The sequence below is a fragment of the Ciconia boyciana genome, chromosome 3, assembly GCF_034638445.1.
Source record: "Ciconia boyciana chromosome 3, ASM3463844v1, whole genome shotgun sequence".
Classification (NCBI taxonomy): Eukaryota; Metazoa; Chordata; class Aves; order Ciconiiformes; family Ciconiidae; genus Ciconia; species Ciconia boyciana.
This window is the reverse complement of record NC_132936.1, coordinates 39222834-39247008: the sequence shown is the minus strand read 5'-3', so window position 1 is coordinate 39247008 and position 24175 is coordinate 39222834. Positions and strand designations below refer to the sequence as shown.

General features: G+C 39.4%; 1 protein-coding gene across 1 annotated transcript in view; it reads left to right on the top strand.

The window, feature by feature from the left end:
* UBE3D (ubiquitin protein ligase E3D) overlaps positions 1–16948 on the top strand; it is an 84707-nt gene extending 67759 nt beyond the window's left edge. Inside the window, exon 10 of the mRNA XM_072855372.1 lies at positions 15343–16948. Within this exon, the coding sequence (XP_072711473.1) occupies positions 15343–15363 (21 nt within the window). The 3' untranslated portion in view covers positions 15364–16948. The remainder of the gene's footprint in view (positions 1–15342) is intronic.
* The last annotated feature ends 7227 nt before the right edge of the window (positions 16949–24175 follow it).

Here is a 24175-nt window from a genome sequence, read left to right as displayed (position 1 = left end):
AAATTATTTTCAAATTTAAATCAAAGCATGGCAAAAGTGGACAGGAAAGACAAGCTGCAGAAGATGAATGCTGGAGGAGCAGTTTGTTTGTGAGCTGCATAAATTGTCTGTGAAGGGAGATTGCTTATTTCTTACAGTAATTTCTTTTTTGTGAGGCCTTTGGTTCCATCACAGTGCAAGTATCTGCTGTGGTAGATGATGAACATACAGGCCTCAGTTTCAGAGCTGTTAAGTTCTTATTTAAAATGAAGTAGATAAACTAAGAGTGGTAGAAGAAGACAGGGTACACAGTTGCATAGATGAACCTATGCTCAACTTCATAAATCCAGCCCTCTGACCGTTTTCTTGGGAGATGGGTTTGGTGGTTTTGATTAAATGTATGTAAATGCCTGAGGTTTTTCTGTTTGCTTTTCTTTTTTTTTCATTCCACATCTTGAAGGATGGGAACTCTTCCTTACAGTTCTGAAGAGAAATAACTGAGATCTTTGGAGAGAGGAAAGGTCTGGGTTTTCTAGGCAGTGCCACTTGGAGGTCAGGGAAGACAAATGGGATCATTTACCTATGTTATCCATGATAAATCAGACATGAAAATAACTTCCATAAGTAACAGAATATGATATGATAGAGAAAGCTGCCTTCTGTATTGCTTATGTGACTTCTTTGGATAAGGCTGAATGGCATGAAAAGCTGTCTACAGGACATGCTGCTTTCGGGGTGTGTTTCCCGACATTTTAATACCATGTCCATTCAGTGTTCATTCACATGACATTGTGTATAACTTTGAGTATTTTAATAGCCTGTACATTAGCTCAAATTGCTGTGGTATTGAGGGCGGTAGTTTCATATTCAGCAGCAACCTATTTTATCTGGTTTAAGGTAGCCCTTCCATCTCCCCTGGCCTCTTGTTCATGTAACCTTGCCTCTTCCCTCTGCTCCTTCCGTGTTATCCAGTGACTATGCAGCTGTGCAAACAGTTGAGCCAACACAGCAGGGGGGGAAGTTTGCAAGAGCATTTGTTTATTGCTTAAACTGCCACCAAAGAAATGCATAATTCTCTGGGGAAATACATTAGTGAAGGATACTAGGGTCTTTGTATAATCTTTGACATTTCATTTGGCGAGAAAAAAAAGGCTGTGCTTGGAATGAGGGTTTGCTTTTGAATTATTAAATGCCTGGGGTGTTTTTTTTTCCTATTTTTGATAGTGGAGGTTTATTGAGAGGAAGGATGTCAGGGTTCTGAGACTCAGAAGCTTCTGGTGATGCTAGGGTATGTAAAAGGTCATTGTCTCAAAAGGTCAGTCCTGTCCCTGCAGTGGAGGTTACAGTCCCGGTGCCAGAGTGAGGTCTGTCTGACCTCTGCTTGCAGAGCGTTAACTTGCATTTCCCACAGTTGCTGCTCTGTTGACAGGCTGGGATGGGAATCTGATGAAAAGACTCAAGAAATGGTTTAGCTCTGGATTCTGTGTTGTCAGCTGTTTGTCCTAGCTTTTGTGATCAGTTTTTACCCCACAGACTTGCAGTAATTGATGTGGTTTGTAGCTAGGACCACATGAATTCTTGTGTTTCATTAAATTTAGTCCCCTGCTATTGCAGGTAACGTCACATATCAATTAGTCAAGCTCCATCTTAAAATCTCTTTGATTCTTTGTACAACCCTTCCTTTTGGAATGGCATTTTTTTTTCTTCCAGTGGCTTCAGAAATTATCATTAACTGATGCATTCATCAGAATTTTCCAATTCTGTCCTGATAGAGGGTATTTCAAGTTGTCTGATGCCTGTCAGGGGCAGGAATCCAAAAGCCATTTTTGAGTCTGGATTTGACTGCCATAAGCACTTCACCACATGAGTAATTGCCTCCCTTGGACAACTGAGTTAAATGGAGCTGCTCAGAGCTGTTCAAATGTGTGTGGAGAATCAATGACACAGGGCCAAGTTCATCTTCTGAATAACCATGTTCTTGTTGATGAAGTCATTAGAATCAAAAGGACTTGTGAATTTGTCTCAGGTCAAAATTGTTTTCTTCAGTATTGTTTTCAAAGAGATAATCCTCTGTTGTCAGTCATTTCAAAATCTTCCTTACTGTCTCTTGAAAATCTAATAGGCTAATTCGCTCATGGGTGACAACTGACAAGAAATACTTAGAAAGGATGCACCTTAAACATACTGAAGTCAAAGATAATTGTATTAAACCTTCTTAAAATGCAAAAATAATTTAATACCAGCAAAATAAACATCTAGCATGCAGAAATTACATTACTACATTCTTCAGTCAGTTGTTCCACAGGCCACAGGAAAGCTTTTTCATACTGAAAGACTTAAGGGACTTCAATATAGTCTACACAACCATTTTAGTTTCTTATGATATTCTCATTCTAACTTTTGACTTTTGAGAGTCAACCGTGCTGGGAGTTCCCACAGCTGAGGACCCATGCTGCACGTGGGGAGTCTTGCCTGTATCTCTGTAGTTAAATTTTCTTTATTTTGTACATTATGTCCTACTCTTATAAGAAACCATCATGGAGTATGGCAATAAACAAAGTAATAATAAACACCGTACATCTTGCAACACCTTCTCCCCATAAACCTTTGCTTTTAAAAATCATTGCTTTATTTGCTTTTACTATTGTATGAAATTATCTTATTGTTGAGGGAAAGGTATTCTAAAAATGGTGAATATTGTATTTTCTTATGAAGTTTCAAGGTAAGTAACTCTTTACTAAGAAAACATCTGTTTTCATGAGTTTGAGCCTTAAAACGGATGGTTTCAGCTTTTCCTCTGGCTGCAGCTGGCAAAAGAACATGCTCAATCCCTAGAAATAAAAATCAGTTTGACCTAGTAATGGCTGTAAGGATCTGAGAGGCCAGAAATCCACACTATAAAAATACCTGATATAATTTAGGAGCTCAAATCTCACTAATAGTGGCCTTAAACTCCTACATCCTTTTGAGGCTTTGAAAATGTTTTATTACCCAACCAGCATTAAGCAGTGAAACTGTTGTGTATTGAATGCCTAGCCTTTTAACAAGCATAATGAGATTGTACAAATCCAGGATGACCTGGGACCAAAGGACAGCCCTGCTCAGACTGTGTCCCCCTGGGAATGAATCACAGTAGGCAAAGACATTTTCCTAAATATCCCCTAGTTGTGATTTTGCATTTTCTTTTGGTTGTCTCTCTATTTCACAGGATACAAATGAATGCCATATTTAAATTATTTTTCCCTTCATCTTCTTGGTTAGCGCTTTTATTACAGCCATATCATCTTCCGAACACCTGTTCCCATTTTAACTCAGTCCTAATCTCTTGCCAAAAGCTGAACTCGGGTAGGAATGCAGTAGTCCCAATAAGGTGTTAAAAATAAAATAGTAGTTGATACTTAAATACCCATTTATATACACAAACAAATTAATCCTCATACCTCATGCAGGGAGGTATTTATTCTCATTCCAGTTTTAACTGCCAGGAAGCAAAGGGAGAATTTAAGCAGCTAATTTTTCAAACTTGCTTTTTTCCATAAAGTTTTCAAAAGATAACCCAATGAAGACACCTGTTCAAACTATCTAGTTTCAAAGTGTTACTTAACAGTGCCACATTCTCCTTTAATCTCCTCTACCTCATTCTTTTGAGTTATGGTAGATTGACTGTTTGGACCATATTAATTACATGTAAATGTGAGCACATAACCAAATACCTCTCCTTACAAGATACCATTTATTTCTGTTGTTCTCTAATGCATCCATTCTGTGTCATGCGCCCTCTGTCCCCTGCCCACATCTTCTTGGTGTTTCAAATGGTACTTCAGGTAGCGTTTGGGTTTGTTATATTCAGAAATGGATGTGCATACAGGAGGTGGCCATGTCTTACACTGTGGCAACATTGCATATGGGACAAGATATCCCAGCAGTTTCAACATGACATCACGATGTGCACTGCTCATGTAGCATTTGCCAAGGGAGACTCTTACAAACCCAGTTTATGTCTGTGTACTGGTTTCTGTGGCATTGCTAACTCTAAACATTGCAGGAAGTGAAGATAATAGACCATTTCTTAGCTTTCAGTTTTTGGCAGGTTTTCTTTTTGGATATAAATGAAACACAGTTTAGAGATGAAAGCAAAAATAAACTGGAACTCCTCCCGCCAGGCCATCAGCAGGTAGAGTATTAACCAGAAGTGGTTTGCTTGTTTCTTTGTTGCCTCTTTGTTTTTAAAGCACTTTGCACAATAGTTATTAATAGACCTTTTCCTGACAGTCAGTTTGAAGACAGAGCAGGTGACCTCTGGTGATGCTCCAATAGTTTCTTGTGTCAGTTTTGCCTGTCTGTTGGGTTTTCTATAGCATCTTGGTGTAAGAGATGAGAAGGTTGTCTTATGAGTGGCCTCAAACAGACTCTTAACAGGTAGCTAAGTTTACACAAAGAGAGAAAGATTGATTTTCATTAAATTAAAATTTAAAAATGCATTGACCTACAACATGAATATCTAGTTGCTCTGGTGTCTTGCTGGTGCTGAATCCTGCAGATAACTGTATTGCTATTACACTGAGAGTTGTGGAGAGCATTAAGACACCCAAATATTTTTTTTTAGTTGGTACTTGTATGAAAGCCTTGATAATGTGCCACACCAATTACCTGTTTTATTTAGTGCGAATGCTTGTCTACACTTCAGTTTTTAGCAGGAGATCCTGCTTTCTTTTCCTTTCTCCTTATGTTTCCACTTCAGTTCCTTGTTCTCTTTAGCTTTCCACTGTGTTACTTCTAAAATTGAAATAATCTTAGCCTGCTATTTTTTCTCCTATTAAGGGAGAGGGTGGGGAAGACAAGAAACACAAAACAAGAAACAGGCATCTCCAGCCAGGTGCTGAAGGGGATTCTGGCTTGCAGATTTTACCTGCTGCTGCAGCTGGGAAACAAATAATCATTTTTTTAGTAATCTTGCTTTTCCTAGGGAAACAGTGTGAGCAAGACTATGTGGGGACTTTGTCTATACCGTAGTATATGAGCCATAGCACAGGCTGAAGGTAAATCCTGACGGAAGGAGTATTGTGTGGGTTTAGGGGAGAAGGATTGATTGGTGTGAGGGAAATAATGTTAAGGGTGGTGGTTAGAAATAGGAGAAAGTAGATTTGAGTTTAATGGGATGAATGGTTAAATATTAGGGAGTAATAGAGGAAATGTTGGTTTATGGTGAAGAGATGATTTGAGCTGAAAAAATAAGCTGGTAATAGAATACTATATTATTAATTTTTCTGGTTTGGATGATGCAGCACTTGAAAGTCACCTTCCTGTTTTAGAGTTTGCTACAATACTTCATGGCTAAAGGGACAGGACAAGGAGAGGAAGGAAGGAGACATTTGCCAGCTTAGAATCCAGTTGAGCGTGTTATTGTCTAGTAAAGACCCAAAACCAATGCTTCTCTTTAACATTTGTTAGCGCTTCCCTCTCTTTAAGGCATAATAGGATTGGAGTACAGTAACAGGGTATTTTGCTGAGATAGGATGCTTCATAAATTATATTGCGGAGAATACCACCAAAGAGCATCTAATTGAGAGCAACAGCCATGCAAATGACCAGAACATCGCACATCTGGGTAAGCCAGCAACTCGTCAAAGAAATAAGTGCATAGTGTGCTGACTGGTCTCCAGTCTCACACCTGACATGCACCATACTTTATTAGCTTACTTTTGAGAGAGGTGATTTGATGATACTGTCGGAGAGAGATTATGTTGCTGCTTAGTTGGCCCTATTTAGTCTTTCTGGAATTAGGTACGCAATTTACTTGCTTTGTGGTCAACAAAATAAATCCATATATCTCGCTATCTAGACCTTTCTTTTAAAAGACATCAGACTATGCATAGTGCCTTGTTCAAGGCTTTTTTCATTCTTTTCCTCATTGCTGAAATACTGTAAGAGCTGCAGTTGCTGGATACTACAGCAGAAGTGACGTGCCACTCCTTTCCCTTTCTGGGAAAGATACAACTGTGCTTGGGTGTTGTTGTTGCTAATCAGTTGAAACAGATTCCCAAAAGCACACAGAAATCTAGTGGTACAAGAACTGCAAAAACGCAACAGAGCCTTACACTGACATGACTTTCAGGAAATTGTACCGGAGCAAATCCTGCTGTGACAGGCAGGCTGTGTGTGTGAAAGTGTGAAATGACGGGCTGTGTGTTGGAGTGCAGGTCTTTGAAGGGGTGGCAAACACAACCTTCTCTAATTCAGCCTTGTGCAACACCTTTGGTGGGGCTGAAAAGTTTTTAGGAGCATCATATGGTCCAGTTTGATTTGCCAAGGATTAATTTATTCCCATGTCTCTAGCTTTAGGATGTAGCTAGCATGCTGTAAATTGACATAGCAGCTTGCAGTGCCTTGTTTGTTTTAGGTTAACATGTGTCTCCCAGCTGCCCTTACATGTATGTGCTTAAACAAATGTCTTTTCTACAGCAGTTTAAAACAACTTGATGCAGAAAAATATGTGCTGCTCTGATTGCCTGATTATTGTGAAGTTTGGCATAGTAATTACTACAGTAAAAATGAAACATCACCTGGTATTGACTAAGAAAATCCTAAATTCCGTGGGTTTTGTAGCCTGGTTTGCTTTGGATCAGTAATTGCAATGCGACTTTAGTACTAAGTTGCATCCCCCACTGTGGTTTGTATTCAAGAGAAACTGTATTTAAGACTAACAAAGGTAAATAATACCACTGTTTCTGTGCCTGTCTTACTTCTTGTGGGTACTCATCATTAACATCTGCAGTGGAAATAAAAGTAATATAGGCTAATGAGGAAGCCTTGGCAAAAGACAAAACAAAGCCACGAAGTTTTGGGGCTTCTCATATCTAGATGTAAAGAAACAAAAGATTAATAGCATTCTCAACTTAACCTGAAAAAAAACCCAACCCAAAAAACCTTTTCCTTTTTTCACACAAAGAACTACTTGATCTAAAATAAAATTTAAAAAAAGGTTGTCTTCATATAAAATAAAAACATGCAGAGATTTATTTTCTACTGTTTTTGCAGCTGCTTATAGTTTTCTCTCTAAAGCTTGGGCAAGCTTCAGCATGCAACTGTTACGTTAGCAAAGAGATAGTTTGCAGTGCACATGCACAGCCTGGAACTTTGGAGGAATCTCTTGCTTTTTCTCATTTATCTCTGTCACATTTCAAATCCAGCTTCATTCTTATAAGAAATTAATACTTTTAGGAAGGATTAGTTGAAAGAATGCATGCTGATTTATAGATGGGTTTGTTTTGTAAATCCTGAAGGGGCATTACCAGATTGAGAAATCATATTTTAAAAAATAAATCCTTGCTTTGGTTATGATTAATTCCACTAGCAATTGAATGAAAGGAATCTAGTTCTCTTTCTGCTTGGTTGTTTTGATTGTATTTTATTTCTTCCCCAGCTTGGACAGAAGAAGAAAGTAATTTATCAGGGTGATGTTCTCCTAATAAGTTTCTTCCTGCAATGAAGACTGGAAAGCCTTTCCCCAGCCTTCTCCCAGAAGTGCTGGGGAATTTTGCTGTTTAGATGATAGGTCTACTGAAGCAAAGTACTCCCCAGCTTTTGTTGCCACCTGTGTTCCTCTGCTTCTGTGGTAGTGTAGCACTGACAAAAAATATGTTTCCTGTAGGACCTTAGAGCTGCTTGAAACAACTTCTCTTTGAGATAGGAAATTCCTTGCAAATATATATGCTAAAGAATGACCTTGACCTCCTGTGGAGTGAGGTAAGAGTCCTTCAGAAAATGTCCTCTCCTCCACACCCAAATCTGAGCCCCGTAGGGGTTAGTGGGTCAGATTGCAAAGCTGCCATTCCGCATACCCTTATTCTTCAACCCAATTTGCAGGGTTTTAGCTTGTCAGGATAACACAGTTCCACAATCTGTTCTTCTGTTGATTTCATTATTGCCATCACCACATAGTCCTGCGCAGCACAGTGCTGCCATGTTTGGCTGTGAGAGTATTCTGGATATATTTTAGTTTCTGTCTCCATTGGAATTCAAGCGTGATAGTCATGAAGGCTTTTTTACTGACCCTAAATTTTAGCTTCTTATTTGATTAAATATTTGAAACTCGGCTTATCCAACTCTATCTGTTCAGTCAATCTGTAGTATTGTAGTATTGTTTTAGTTACCTTTTCAAGGGACTCATATTCCTCTAGTGACATTTTTGTTTGAAATTGTTTGTTTTCCACAGTAAAGTATTTAAGACTTACCAGCCTAGTGGTGTGAAGTTCTGCTGCTCTGAGCAGAGGCTGGTGGTTCCTCAGTTTGCTTAGTCCAAAAATGCCAAGGAAGGGTAATTGTATAAAACACTTTTTCGTGTTCTGATGCATACTCAGAACCAGACTTCTCACTGCATGGCATTTAAAGCATGTTGGGAAACTTTCTCTATCTGAGAGAACCTGAAACAATTATTTTTGACACGTTGTGATAAGTGGCTGCCATTGATTCGCTGTGGAGGGGATATTAGAGCAGCCAAGTCTACGTACATGACCTCTGTGGCATAGGGGAAACAGGCATGCAGTGACCTAACATTCAGCTATCATCCCAAGAGCCTGGAGTGTAGAAAAAAGAGAATTAAACATCAGTGTAACAAAGGGCAGCTTCGCAGCTGGAGTACAGCCAGGGAGTTTGCAGGCTACCAGGAGGTCATCTTAAGGCAAGTAATCCTACACTGGCAAGGTAGGGCCATCTCTGGCTCCTCTCGTTCTTCTAGTAGTCAATATGCTGCCTTCCTCTCCAATTTCCTCTAAAAATGCCTTTGCACTTCCCTGGAGCAGCCTCAGATGTAGGGGTAATATGCAATAGCTTGGTAGCATTCAGTCTGGAAAAGACAGCTGTTTTTTTATGGGTCTGTGGATTCAGTGGGGGCGAATATAAATATAGCAGTTAGTGTTCTCCCATGTCTCTGCTCATCTAATGCCATCTGCTTTGTGTCCATTCATTCACACTGGTGCCAAAACGTATTTCTGGAACAGGTTATTTGTGCATCAGTGAACTTGGTCCCTGTTAGGTGAGAGCAAATATGTAAACTGTGTAGTATGGGCAGGCAGGCGAACTGTTAAGTTTTAATGTGGCTATTCATAATCAGCCATTGCCAATAGTTGCTAATCCACAGGGTAATGGTAACAGCTATAAGATGTCGCTGCTTCTGGTGGTGGTGCAGGAATGGGAAGAGCACTGTTGCACCTCAGAGAAGGCATTATTCCTTTGGCTCCTCTATTCCTTGTCAGCAGCTGTGGGAACACCAAACTTTGAGCAGAGTTTATCAGAAATCAGGTATTTATAGAGCTGGGACCTAGACAATGGTGCAGATGCTTTAATCTTCTGACTCCTTGATCTGTCTTTATTTTACAGGAGTGAGAAATGTATCGGGCACGTTTATGGCCTTCTCTGCGTATTTATGCACATTGTCGCTGTGGTTGTACCAGTGCATTATTAAATATGGGGCAGGGGGGCTTTACATGTAGGCTCAGTTATACTCACACAAGCTGATTTATATCACTTTCTCTGATTCTTTTTTCAAGGTAGAGGTGTATTCTATGTACAGGGCATCTTGATTGCACCATAATTGCAGCCACCCAAGCAGTTGTACTGGCTGTAATTATTAAGGCTTAAACCATAACACTTAGCACTCGCCATAGCTTTAGTGGCAATACAAATCTGTATGTGAATTAGACTTTGGTCTGAGGCTTTGAGTATATGTTATCTTCCAAATCCAGCTGTACATGTGGAAAAAAACACTATTCTCAGCTTTTCATTCTTGCTTCCACCAGAGCTTAGTCTCTCCTCTGTGATCTGCCAGCAGAATTGTTTGTGCAAGCCCTCCCTTTCTTGTTTCTAGGGTAAATCAATGTGGTTAGCGCAGACCAGAGTTTAGCATACCAGTCTGATTTCACCAGACACTAGGTAGAAAGCTTGAAATGGTGTTTTGTGGGGAGAGAGGAACAGTAACTTGCAGCAGAGGGATACCATTGAGCCTGTGAAGTTAATGTCTTTCACCAGCACAGCTGGATCTAGGAGCAGAGGTCTGCCCACAGCTGTCCATGTCTCTTTGGGAAGGTTATTCTCTTCCTGCACACATGGATGGCATGGTATTGCTTGATTACCTGTCAGCCTTGAGTGGAAATGAATACAGCATTTGACGTTGATTGTAGGCTGTAGCCTCATTGGCATATAATCAGCATTTTCTCTGCAGTCATTCAATCACGCCTGATTTCACACTAGCACATGTGCAGGATTAAAGTATGAGTATCTGTTTATGTACAGATTGTCTGCTTGCAGTAGATATGATTTAAGATAGCCATGTAAGTTGTGTTCTTCTAAAACACAATGTAGCATTATGAACTGCGTATGGTAGTGTTTAAAAATTGGTCTAATGTTCAAAGAAGACAACAGTAAAATGTCTTTTATGCATTTAAGCTTCAGTTTTGAGCCTGGTGGTGGAGTTTTGTTCTTTGTTGTGCAATGGAAAAGCAAAACCAGAGCAGTCATATTTCAGGAAGCGTTCATAGGTTTAATAGGTTCATTTTCTTCCGCTGAAACCGAAGCATATGTAACTACTTTCAACCCACTATTTTCCTCTATAATCATGCAGGAGTAAACAGAAGTACAATTCCCTCTCTAATACTGAAGAGAAATTCTGTAGTATATCTTCTACCTACTTTTGTTTAGCTCTTGGGAGAGATGTAGGTATTAGAAATTCTGTGTCCTCAGCTTTGAGAGACATACACAGAGATCTTTATTTATGCACTATTCACTTGGTCTCCTTTAAAGAGAATACAAACATAAGAACAGTTTAAAAGATTGTGTTAGAGCATGGGAATGCATCTTTTGGCATACAGGTTGTTTTCCTGTTTTGTTGAAATAAGGATCTGGCTTCTTTTCTGCTTCTTGCAGCTGACTGAAAGATTGAACTGCTTTTCCTTTGCTTAGCTGAGAAAATAATTTTCTCTTAGTGCTGCGTTTCCTCTCTGTTGTCAGCTCCACAAGACAGATTGTATGCACTGGATTTGCAGATTGCATTTCTTTAAAATATATTGTTTAGCTGCCTCTAGTCACGCTTCTGCTTCTCGTACCGCAGTCATCCGCTCTGCTTGCTCACCCAGTGTTACCGCTTGGGTAGAAGAGGTTTCTTTCCAGCAGCTTCTGCCATCTGGAACCACCTTCTTTTAGTTCCCTAGTTCATTAGGTCTCGGTAGCTTTTAAAATATTTTCTGAAATTACAACTTTTTTCTTTCACCTGTTACTCCTCAGTGTTTTACTCTGTGACTGGATGCTTAATTCAGTAGGAAATGCCCTTACCCCACTGTTTTCAGTGAGATTTTTATTGTATGAAGTCAGGAAAATGCTTTGAGGTACAGCTTGATGAAACACTCTATAAAATAAAGTGTTACTAGAAAGTTTCAGAAAGACTGAAACCTATAACCCCATAACTACCTTCTCCCTACCGAGGAAAGAATATTGCCAGCCTCTGTTTTTGTAGCTTATAGTAAAAGTTTCCACCAGCATAGTGCTGCTGTTTCACTTGCCTCTGTGTGTGTACATACAAAATTGTCACAGAGTCGGAGAATGTTCGAGGCTGGAGGGCACCTCTAGAGCCTGTCCCATCCAACCCTACCGCTCAAGCAGGGTCAGCCAGAGCTGGGTGCCCTGGGCTATCTGCAGTCAGGTTTGGAATATACAAAAGACAGATGGAGATTGCACAACTTGTCTGGGCAACCTGTTGCAAAGTTTGACCACATAAGTACACTCTCTGTCAGGATGCTTTTCTCAATCCTCAGTACCATTCCCATGTAGTCTGGAGTATGCTTAACAGTTTGACATTTTGCATTTTCCCATTTTCCTGGGAAAGCTAAGAGAGCACAGCTTCTAGAATTGAACATCACAACCTGGATTTCTTAACTTTCCCTGGCTCCAAAAGCTTTTAACAAAGTTTTTGCTGCTTTATTGTTTACAGAAAAAGTTATTTTCTAAGATACATCATTTGTATGTCTGTGGTGCTCTGCTGCTCCCTCTGTATTGATATCTCTTAAGATGCTTGAAAATGTGCAGTTTATGTTTGTTCATTATCCAGAGGTCTTAGCAGCTTCTGGCTCTGTGGAAACTAATGGGGTGGAGTACTGAGATGCACTTGATACTCTGAGATAGAATAAGATTGTAATCTTCAGAAATAATTGAGAGGAAATGAAAAAACAATGTCTCCTGTCAGAAGTAAGGATGCTAGAGTACAAAAATCAGTTCTTAATGATGGATTCATATTAGCTATCCTGAGTGCTTTAAGAAGGGGACAACATGCTGAGGTAAGGTCAGTAAAAAATCCTTGAATAAACTGATTAGAGAACTAATTTTTATTCTGAATTTAATGATAAACCTTAGTTTGTAGATCAGATAGCTGTTCAGCACATTATTTTTCTTTCAAGGTGCACTAGTAGCAGTGAAATGCTGGGTTTGCAGTCTTTGGTGAAAGAGTTGCTACTAGACCTGGAGAAGACCAGTAGTTGTCTGTCTTGCAGTGAAAGTATCCTAATAGATGGAGAACTGGGGGAGAAGCACCTAGTACCACTTTCCCAACCTATAGTAATTAATTTTTTATGTAGAACATATGGTTTACTGCTGTTTAGAGATCCAAGAGCATCTACAGTAACAGTTGTGATAAATATTTTATATGCTTCATACTGAACGTTGGATAAGGTGGAACTTCGTAAGTGGTTTAGTTTCAGTTGGTTTTGTTCTCAAACATCTTCATGTGTTGCAGGTGTGTTTTAAACAGCTTATGATTTCCATGTGTTATCCCTTTTTTTGTTGGCTATGTTGACTGTAGGGATGATCTAATGTGCTCTTCTCATTCACATTGGTGGTAAATATAAATACAGATGGTGATAAATTATTCCTTTTGAAGTTTTTTCAATTTACGGGGCAGTAGGGGAGCCTGGCAGTCTAGGGAAACATTATGTTGCAAATAATCCTCTCAAAGGAGAGAAAAAGTGTATTTCATGAATTATAAAATATAGCAAGTAGTCAAATTAAACAAATATATCCACTTTAATGATACCTCAAAACTGTGTATCAAAGGAGCCTGCAATCTCGGGTAGAAAAATCGGCTTAAAATTTGGAATCTGGTGTATTGAGATGGTTATTGCTTTTCTTAAGTTTTCTTTTTCTTCCTTGCAATGCAAGGACAAATTTCTCACCATGTTAAAGTCTATGTGAGTTTTGTCTTTGACTTAATTGGTGCCAGGATTTCGTCCCTAGCCTGTGTTACTTATGACTCTTCCGCACAGGTAAGATTGTACATTTGCTATTAATTATGTGTCTATCTCTGTTCATCTGAGCAACTAAGTCATGAGAAAGGTAACAGGCATATTGATTTTCCTTTCATTTTATGTCTTTGAGGATGGGAGCCTTTGGCCTAGTGGATAAATCTCCCTACAATGATGAGTAGTCTCTAGCTTTTACAACACCCCTTGGTTGAACTGACAGAAATGTTTTTGATGTAACGACTTACTGTTGGAAAATGCTGATTGAGCTGAATGAAAACACTCAGTGGGAATATGTCAGTGTGTTGAGATTTTCATGGGAAAGCAGACAGACTTCCACCCTGGCCAGCCGGCTATTTGCTGGCCAGCTTTGCCTACAGATGTTTCTGAAAATTTATGTTCTACATGGAAGTTCTTGTTTCTGAATTTTAGTTCCAGTTTGGAAGAAGAAAAGAATGATTCAGAAATGCGGAAGCTTTTGGGGATCACAGTTGTCTTACCTGTACAAACCCTTCCATGTAGTAATATTGCAGCTTTCTAATAGGTTACTGCTGTTAGTGTTGGATTAGCAAAAGAGATGTTCGGGAAGTGAGATCACTTCATTTTTTCCATTCTTAGCCAAGAATTACTGTTGTCATGTCCCATTCATGCCTTGTAGTCATGTTATTTTAGACATGAATCCTTTGTATGAATGATTTTCTGAGAAGCCTCTTAGATATGTTAAAACTTGCTTAATTTTTTGCATCCTCTACAGCAGACATAACTCTTTTAAACATTCTTTGGGCATAGAATCCAAAATAAATGTTTTTACTCTGTTTGCCCTCTGTTCTGAACACTCAGTGATATTTTATGCTTTACTTTAATTCCTTCTGGTTGATCATGCTTCATGCATTCTTTAGTCACAGTATCAAGTAGAATGGTGATTGAGGGTCAGCTCTGAAAATCCAAAGTGGTAATTGATGGTAATTGAATTATTACAGGTAATTAAATCTTCATTTAAGTGACTATTGAAAGGTCTTGGTGAGAAAAAAGAGGAAGTGTATGTCTCAAATGTTTTTTTTTTTTTCTTGTGTGTTTTTCATGGGGTAGGAGAAACAGGTTATATTTTCAGAAGACGGTTGTGTAACCTGGTAGTCTTTTTTTTTTCCTTTTTTTTTTTTTTTCCCCCTCTGTGGTAGCATCTGTCCATCTTTTTTTCTGTCCTTGTGATCAGCAAAGTTCTCAATTGAATATCTGAAGCAATCTCCTTGGCTTCAGAATCTGGACATGTGATTGTGTTTCCAGTCAGCTAACTTAATTTTCTGAGTCAGTATCCTGCATGTTCTGAAGAAGGCTAAACAAAACCGAAACCATGCAGGGCAAACTGCTGCATGTATGTGACCAAGAACAAATGAGTTGGGACACCAGAAATCCTATAGGTCTCTTGTATTTGGTAGATCACCTTCCCTCTAAATACCTGTTAGACATGACAGTCCACTTAGTGCCCTAAAAAGAAGAGGTACATAATTTGCTGTCTTCTGATCATATGCAAGTATTTGTCTTCTCCCCTAGGGTAGGATTTTGGTTCCTGGTCATTTTAAAATGTAAGGCATTTTTTCTTTATGACTTTGAACTTTTCATCAGGACTTTTCATCCTGACTTTGGACTCAGGATTTCACTTAGAGTGACAGCACTGTTCGAACAAGCTAATATTCAGGCAAAACAGGGAACGTGTAAAAGATTTAATCTAAGCTATTTTCAAAATACTATCAAATAGCCTTTTAAGTTAGACAAGATGAACACCTTGTGCTTTGTTATTCTGGGAAAAAAGAAAGGTTTTGATATGTAGTTCAGCAACAAGTGCAGTGTTTGAGCAAAAAGAGTAAGCTTGGGAATTTTGGGGAGACATATATCAGGTAGAAAAGTGGTGGGAAAGTAACGCTGCTCTCAAATATAGCATCTGCTCTCTCATTACATTAGCATGTTATTTTTTTAAAATGAAAAGATGATTATAATATGTAATTTCAGTTAATAGAGTGAAACATCTTTGTTTTACCTGCAGTGTTGAGACTAATCACGGTGTTTTTTCTGCTTCCTTTTCCAGGTTGCCTTTTTGAAGATGTGAAGAATGCAGATACCTGCATTGAAAACTATTCTCAAATTCATTTTCAGCAGAAATGTACAGATAACTTCCAATGGTGTGACTTCCAGAAAAAAATTCACTGGCAGTACAAAACAAAATGGGGGTGTGGTGTGTTATTCTTCATATCTGGATGTGTTTCAAAACCAAAGACAGAGAGAGTTAACTTTTGTCATTCTACACGTGACTTACCTGTCACTCCTGTCACATCCAGCTGGGATGACTGTTATGATCTCTTCATTGCCAAAAAGAAATTATCTATGTATCTTAGTACTACCTTTATCCCACAGTGTTTGATAGTGACCTATATATCCTTAGGAAAATTCACAACTGGTAACAAAGAGAGGTTTTAAAATATTTAACGTCATGGATACTAATGTAAGTTCTTTACTTTCTTTGTTCTGGTAAAGTTAGAGGTCCAACTTTAAAATATAAAATCTGTTTTTTGTCAAACATGATACATGTTTATCATGTATATTGTTTCCCCATTAAGGTTTACCTTCCTTCTTGAGAGAGAGGGAAGACAATTTCTGTATTCCTACACCCCATGTAGAATTTTTTTAAATTGATAATGTTTTGAGAATCAAGGTTTTGTGGTTACTTTGAATAATCATTCCTTCAACTTCAAAAAAGAGCATGTGTGTGAAGGCTGGCCTTCCAGAAACTGCCGGAGGTGAAAGATACTTGTAGCAAGTCAAGACAGCTACTCTAAATTGTCATTCTCTGTTGTGGATGCTCAGCTGCCTTCCACAGGAGTGACAGTGCATTTCCGTGGAACACAGAGAAGCTGTTACTATTATCGGTTTCGGAGTGGATTGCTCACTTAGTTGACAGCAATTTTTGCCTTCCCTTGTCCAGGGGAACAGGGTGGTATAAGTGCATAGGCTAAGGAGCAGGAAAGATGCCTCCTGGCATTTTTGCCTCAATTCCTGCTCATTGGGATGGACTGCTCTTGAGCTAGAGGGAGGTGATCCTTCAGTATCAACCATCTCTCTTGGACCCCTCATCCCTCCAGGTTCTTATCCCATATCTGCCTCACTTATATCCAGTTTTCCTTAAGCAACTGCTCTTGGCAAATCAGTCAGGTACTGGAATGGTTCATCTGACCTGGTGTGACAATTCTTGTGTTCTCAAAATGTATACAAAAAGGTATCCAGACAGAAACAAAAATTAGAGAGCCTGTTTATGTAGGCTGGCTTTTTCAAAGTCCATCTTTAAACTCTTAAAATAAAAGATGCTACCTTGTTGGAAAACAGCTATATTTTGGGAGAATGGATTCTGGAGGGGAGTAATCTTAGAGTTCTTTGAAAATTCCTGAATTTCAAGGGAAGTTAACATGCCCTTTACTCATGAAATGATCGTAATGTAGGAAGTGACCCCACAAAGTGTTGGACACCATCTCTGGGTTTTACACATCCAAAGACAAGTAGCTGAGGCCTCCCAGCATCCAGTCTGGATATTATCTTATTTTTCTGTTATTATTTTAGTTTTCAGTATTGAAGGAAGAACAAAAATATTCTGAGTTTTGTATTCAGGGACTAAATTATCTAGCTCCAAGATATTTTGTCTCTGCACCAATGTTTAGTCATTTTATGAATAAAATATATTTTCTAAATGAGTTTACTGTTTCTTCTGCTTAATTTCTGTGACAGCTTCACCTTCCCAGAATATGACTGAGCAATTTGCAGATGGAAGGCATTTGTATCACACAGAAATATTCCAACTTTAAAATATCTTCCAACCTATTTAAATAACCCCTGTTATGGTTTTGCATGTATGGAGCAATCTTAGGTCAGAGAATATTTATGCTTTTGACGTTCAATCTCTGTCATGTCCTGCCTCATTTGTGGCCATAAAGAGTTAATCTGCCTCTGGTAACATACATGGTTTCAGAATGATGAGTGCAGACATTTCACCGGGAGTATTTTTTGGGGAAACAAACTCTTCCAGAGATGAAAGACAAATCAGCCCCATCCTGCCTGGTCTATCGCTCACCTGTAGGAGCTAATGGCTTCAGTCATGCTACTACGATGTCAGTGCTGCAGCTGGCTCAGGAAGCAAATCCTGAGAGAGTGCTAAGCCCAGTGTGTACACTTAAAACATTAAACTTTTTAGGAGCTTGCCCTCTGCCTATGTACGCTTAAAGCTGTTCCTTGTTCTTTTTTACCATATACGTTGGTGAAGTGGGTCTGACTGGGGTGGAGTTAACATTCTTCATAGCAGTCCGTATGGTGCTGTGGTTTGGATTTGTGGCTCCAAGAGTGCCTGTAGCACACCAATGTTTTGACTCCAGCTGAACCTTCTCTTTTATTTCCCACTCTGCCCTCATCTCCCCCAATGACAAGTCTTGTGTTCTCAAAATGTATCCAAAAAGGTAGCCAAACAGAAAAAAAAAAAGGGTGGGCAAAAAGTTAGGAGGGGGGGACACAGTGGGGACAGCTGGCCTGAATTGGCCAAAGGGATATTCTGTACTATACAGCATCATGCACAGCAGTAAAAACTGGGGGTAAAGGAAGAAAGGGGGAGAGGGGTGTCTTCCAAGGTGGTGGTTGCTCAGAGAATAGCTGGGCATCAGTCTGCTTGTGGGAGGTGATGAGTTACTGCCTTTGCATCACTTGGTTTTGGGTTTTTTTTCCCTCTTTCCTTCACTTACTAAACTGTCTTTGTCTCGACTCCCAAGTTTTCTTGCTTTTGCTCTTCCTGTTCTCTGCCCCATCATGCTGGTGGAGGAATGGGGGGGATGGGGTGGGGTGAGTGAGCAGCTGGGTGGGTGCTCAGCTGCTGACCCACAACAATTGGAAGCAGAAGTTGTGAAGTCCCCAAAAGAAAAAGAATAAATCTTTCTGTTCCAGCTGCCCTCCCATTTGGGGACATTTTCCTTCCCCAGGTTCCCATTGGCCACAGTTGCCTGTCTGTGTCTATATGAGGGGCAGAGCAATTTGCCATGCTTAGTGTCATGTTTCCCTTTCCTGGGTTCTAGCTCTGAGACCTCCATTAACATTTAACCATTGAAATTATCGGAACAATATCAGACCACATAAGATAATATATAAATGCTTCAGACGGGTTTCCATTTGAAAATAGATTTCTTTGGCCATGTTCAGAAAAAATATGTTTTTGATACTTTCCCTGGTACCAGGCAATACATTATTCAGAACTCCTGTTTCTGAAGACAACTTTCTTGGCTTTTTTTTTTTTTCCTTCCTATTTCTTATGTGATCTTTCCTACTGAGCCAGTAGTGGATTTGAGGTGTGACAGCTTCATTTGACACTTTCTTGCATTCTAGCTGCTTTATAAAAGCAAAACTTGGCCATTTTTTCAGGATTATCTTAGCAGTAAACCACGGGCTCTCATAAACAATGGGCTTGGGTTCAGAAAACCTGCTGAGTTCCTCTCAAGGCTCCTTCCTTGACCTTTGCCTATCACTGCTCTTGCCCCCATTCCTCTGTTTGTTGAATAGCATGATGCCGTTTGCTTGTTGACATCAGCATTTTGAAAAGGTGTGTAAGTACAAACTACATTTAGTTACTGTGTTATTTTCTTAACATCCAGAGTTAGTGGTACATTAGTCTAGTCTAAATACCATGTTTGAATACATCCATAATAGAAAGCTTGTTTAGTTTTGGAGTGTGCAGACAGTATCTCCATGCAGGTGGAAAAGCATGCACCAAGATAGGAGTTGGCTTAGAAGCCGTGTTCTTAGAAAATGTTTGGTCCTTCTTATCGCTTGCCCTCTCTCCCCAGCATGTTTTATCTGTTACAGTCTGCATTTTTGACTGCAGAAAGTGTCTTAATTTTTGCTTTCTGCAGTGCCAAGCACAGTGTTAGTCTTAAAGTAATAATAATAAATCAGCAATGACGTTAAGAAGTCCCCAAGTCACATTAACTGAGATAGATGTGCATTCTTTCTTAATGTGCAGTTTCCAAATAGTGTATGGCAACAAGAAGATATTAAAAATGTCAGCTTTAATTCTAATATGCTATCGGGTTATAAAGATGGCTATTGGTGTGGTGCAGAAAACATGCTTATCTGTCAGACCAATACTGTTCTCTCCATTCACAACAACAGACAACAATATTGTTTCTGTCATTAATGGGTCACAGGGCGATTATATTAGCGTAGGGCTTGTTACTTCTTTTAACCAAGGTTTAACTGGGATAGTTCAATTGGCATACCAAATTGAGTCCCAATGGGGTTATTTTAATTCCAAATTTAGGGTGGCTTTCTAGCTTAGTTTAAATCCCCACTAGAATATGTTAGGATAAACTGAGTAATAATAACAGGTGGGTTGATCAGGGAGCTATACTGGTATTACCCTGTGAGTTGAAGGGCGGGTTCTGCCCTACCTCCATTTTACTTTTCTGTGTAGAGAAACTTCTATATATAATGAGCAACTTCAATTAAAATTTACAATAGATGTTTCTGCACTCATACGTTCTGGGTTTAAATACAAATGCTTTTTGGTAATTTTCTTTCTGTTTTGCTGCCTTCATTTTTGTTCCTCCAGAGCATCACTTTGTGGTTTCAATTTTAGACTTTGCATCCTTTCATTTCTCTCCTAGCCAACTGTGCTCCATTATAAATGACAGGTAACTTGTTTGAGGTACTGCATTAGCTCATCAACCTCATTCCTTTTGGTTTTCCTCCTCAGGTTTTCTTGCTACCATTGTATCACTGTCGCAGAAGCACTGCAAAATCTGCAGATGGACAAATTACAGAAACATTGAGCAACTCTGTCTTTACTAGACTGCTTTGGTTTATTCTTTCAGAGCAGGCTGAATTGCCTCACAGCAGACACCATGGAGCATTAGGCAATGTTCACAGAATATCAGGAATTTTGCAGGTCCACATGCTAACGGCTCAGTAGCAACATATGTGTCTTCCAATACCTGATTGTGACATCAAAGCGTGGCGTTTTTCCTACTATGGACAGCGATTGCTGTGTTCAGATCCCGTGGTTCTGTGGTTCAGTATGTTCAGATGGTGTTCTCTTAAACACGGCAGTAATGTTATTGTCTCGCTGCCGTACTGTGTCCAGTGGCACAAGCTCCATTCCCATCCCATCATCTTACACATGGATTGTGCAGGTCTGTGTACTGCGTCCTTAGAGACAGATGCTTCTTCTGCCTGCTTGTATTCAGTGATGATAGAAAAGTGAATCAATTTATCATTGTAAACAATAGAAAACTGTTTATTTCAAAATATGTCATTTTAACTTATGTGCTTTTAATCACTTCCTCAAGATTGCAAAGCATTTTGTTTTATTATTTATCTTTTTCTGCGATAACTGGGTTTTCTGTAGTGCAGGCAGGAAGGCAGAGCAGCAGATGGGCTCTACCATGTGTTTGTGTCACTGGCAGCTCCACCAGCTAGGGGCTTGTGAAACAGACTTTACACCTTCATCATTGACACCAGTTAATTAGAACCCCAATTGGCTGGCCGTCTTGTCTTTTGCCTAGATGTTTCCTCACTTTTAAAACTATGACTGTATCGTAAGGGTCATGACTCTCCTGTCAGTGACAAGGTCATTTGCTCAGCAGTGCAGCTGGGAAAAAAGTCTCTGTGTGGCCATAAACTGAGTTATACAGATGAGGGGCAGACCGTCAAGTACGATAAAGTTGCTGTAGCTGTCCTGACTTCAATGGAACCATTGCCAATTTACATCAGCCAATGATGCACAGCGTGGACAGGAGGGAGATGAAGTCTCTTGCCTCCCTCTGTGAGTCCCACTTCAGAATATAGAATTGAGTTGGCACACGTATAGAAATGGGGCTGGCTATGTCTGAGTAAGGCCTGAGACCACGTCTGGACAGACCTGGAGTCAGTTGTTATCGTTTTGCCATCACAACGGGAGGGCTCAGCACAGCTCACAAGTGAAAATGCAGTAGAAAGCTGTAAAACAAGAAGAGGGGAGAAAGAAATGCAGTCAGTGCTCTATCAGCTCTGCATGATGTAGTCCTAGATTAACAGGCTTATTGAGTATATTCATGCTGCAACGGCTCTGCTCTCAACTTCTTCGTAAACTTTGTCAAAAGTTTCTGTCTGTGACTAATGGGAAGCATGACATGTAACGATCCAGTCGTGTAGTTAGTGTAGGCTGTTTGCTCAGATTACTAGACTTGCCCTTTACCAGGCTTTGATTTATGTGGTCCTAATAAGAGAAGGGCAAGAACAGTCCTTTGTTTGAGCTTTGAAAGAAAACAGAGGTATGGGACAATTTACAGCTTGTGCTTTGTTGCTGAAAAGGGATTTTGTAAATTTGTTGGAATAAATATTCTCAAACACGTGAAGCAAAATGAAAATGCACTAAATTAAGAGTGCCTTTTAAATTAATGGCTATTGAGAAGAAGATACGAGTTGTTGTTTTAGTTGATTCACAGTAATTATTAAGATTATATTTCGTGGTTGAGATGCACAAACATGGCTTGACTGTTGCAACCTCTTATCTCAAGAGTACAAAGAGCAGTGTCTGTTCCAATCCAGCAAACACAGCTCTGGCAGTTCTCCATGTAGGTAAGTAAACAAAACATGAGCGAGCCCAGCAGAAGACTGGGAGCATAGCGCGACAGAGGGCTCTGTAAGATGCTTAGAGGGAAAATATATTAACAATGAGCCTGAAGGAAATTTTTTCCTGTCTTTAAAAGTGTTTTTTAGATTGCTGCAGGCATATGAAGAAACATCTTTGTGGGTTGAGGATTTTGAAATGGGAGTCATAATTTGCAAATGAAAACATATTTCCTAGCCTGTTGGTTTTTTTCTATGTTCACATGAACTCAAAAGAACATCTTGTCGTATAGTAATGCTGATTTATTTTACAAATATTTCTAACTACCTGTGGATTTACTAGGGTATGCATTACAATCTGCACCTTCCTCCTCTTCTAGATTTTGACAATTGCTCAGCAAGAGCCACCATTTACACAAGAGTATATTAGCTTTCACCAAATCTAGAAAATTTTTGTTTAAAGTAGAAACTAGTGGCAATTTGTTGTTATAGTTACCAGAAGACAAGTAAGTAAAAAAGATCTCACATGGGCTATTTGTTTTGTTGTGTATCATTTCACATTTTAAAGTGGATTTTTGTCTCTTACTCTACTAAGCAAATGTTCCATTATTAGTATTAATCATTTTTATTTTGGCCATAGAGCATAATTTGAAAGCATTTTTGAAAGAGCTAGAATTCACCTGTAAGAATTTTCCATCCCTTAAGCCCACCCAATCTCCTGTTACAGCTGGCACTCTTCCACATGGTTCTCTCTCATATGGCTCCTTTCATATCCTGATCCACCCCAAATTTAATCAGTTTGTTGTTGGTTTTTTTTTGTCCTGCTGTCCTTACTGGAAACCTGACCCAGAGCCTCACTCTTCTGATAGGAATCTTCTGATTTCTGGGGTAAGTGTATCCCTGGCTAATTTACACCCATTTATTGTTGTGCCAATAGCATTCTTTAATGTAGGTAGTTAGTTTTCCTCCTGGTTTCTTAAACCTCATTCCATGTTTAGGGAACAATCCTATCTCCTCGGTGTTCATTTTATTAATGGTTTCTTTTCCAAAGATAGACTTTGCGTTCTACCAAGTTCTGTGTCTGTCCTGCTTTGAATTAATCTCCCTTGTACAGGTGTGAGCAAATTGTGCACAAGGTGTGCATCTTAGCAAAGTGACATTAATGTTTCCTTATTTCTTTTGAGAACACCTCACATCATGCATTAGCAAGTGCTGCTCTTTTTTTCACATCTGCAACACACTGGTGGTTCATAGCAAACACCCCAGCTCTTCTTCCCTTCCATTTCCAACTGTGGAGACCCAAGGAATGCCATTATTCTCTGGCAGAAAAATCCGATTATTTTGTAAGTGCATGACCTTGTGCTTTGTATGTTTGATCCTTTCCTTAGTTTTCCTGATCCTCATCTTTATTTATGATGCTTCTGACTGTCACATCAGCAAATGTTCTTAAAACATTTCTAGTGGACCATGTCACTGTGCTGTGGTCACTGGTGAAAATGTTTAATAAGATTGGCTCATAGGCAGAACTACTATTCCATCTGGCCAGTTACTTCCCTTTCTGGTTTCCGCTGAGAGGTTGAACCTTGGGGGTTCAATTCAGACCTCAGCAGGAGTCAGGATCTCAATGCCGTCATCTTGCGCCCTGTGCCAGTCCTGATCTATCAAGCAGAATCAGCCTTTCAGCCGTCATTGATGCTCACTGGACCATACGTGTTCCTGACCATACATATAAGACAAATACTCTAGTGAATGGAGTCCCCCCGCCTCTGGTAGACAGGTGTTGATGTATTATGTATTTCAGCTATTAGGTGAAAATTGCAGATTATCTTGTTCTTATTTAGCACTCTGTTGCTGGTCCATTAGATTTTTTTTTTTTTTTTTTTTTTTTTTTGTCCATACTGAATTCTGGAGCAGTTTGTTAATTTTAATGTTTGTTACAAAGAGAATGTCATTCCAGTGACCAAATGCTCCTGTAAAAACACAGTGTTATATTCTGTCCCTTCTGCTGTGAATACCAAACACAGCCTGATGATAAACTGAGACCAAAGTATAGTAGTGGGAGCAAGACACTGGTCAAATTCCAGTAGTTGTTAATGGAAAGCATTGCTGCTCTGAGCTTAGATGCTTGATGTTTTAGCCTTGATAGCTCTGTGGCTATAGACAGGACCTGGAAGATTCATACTTTTCCTGACTATGCGTATAAACTTTTAAAGAGATGTGTGACAGACCTCTGACAGATCTGTGCTTTAGTGTTTCCATATGTAATGTTATTTATATCCCAGGCTAATAAT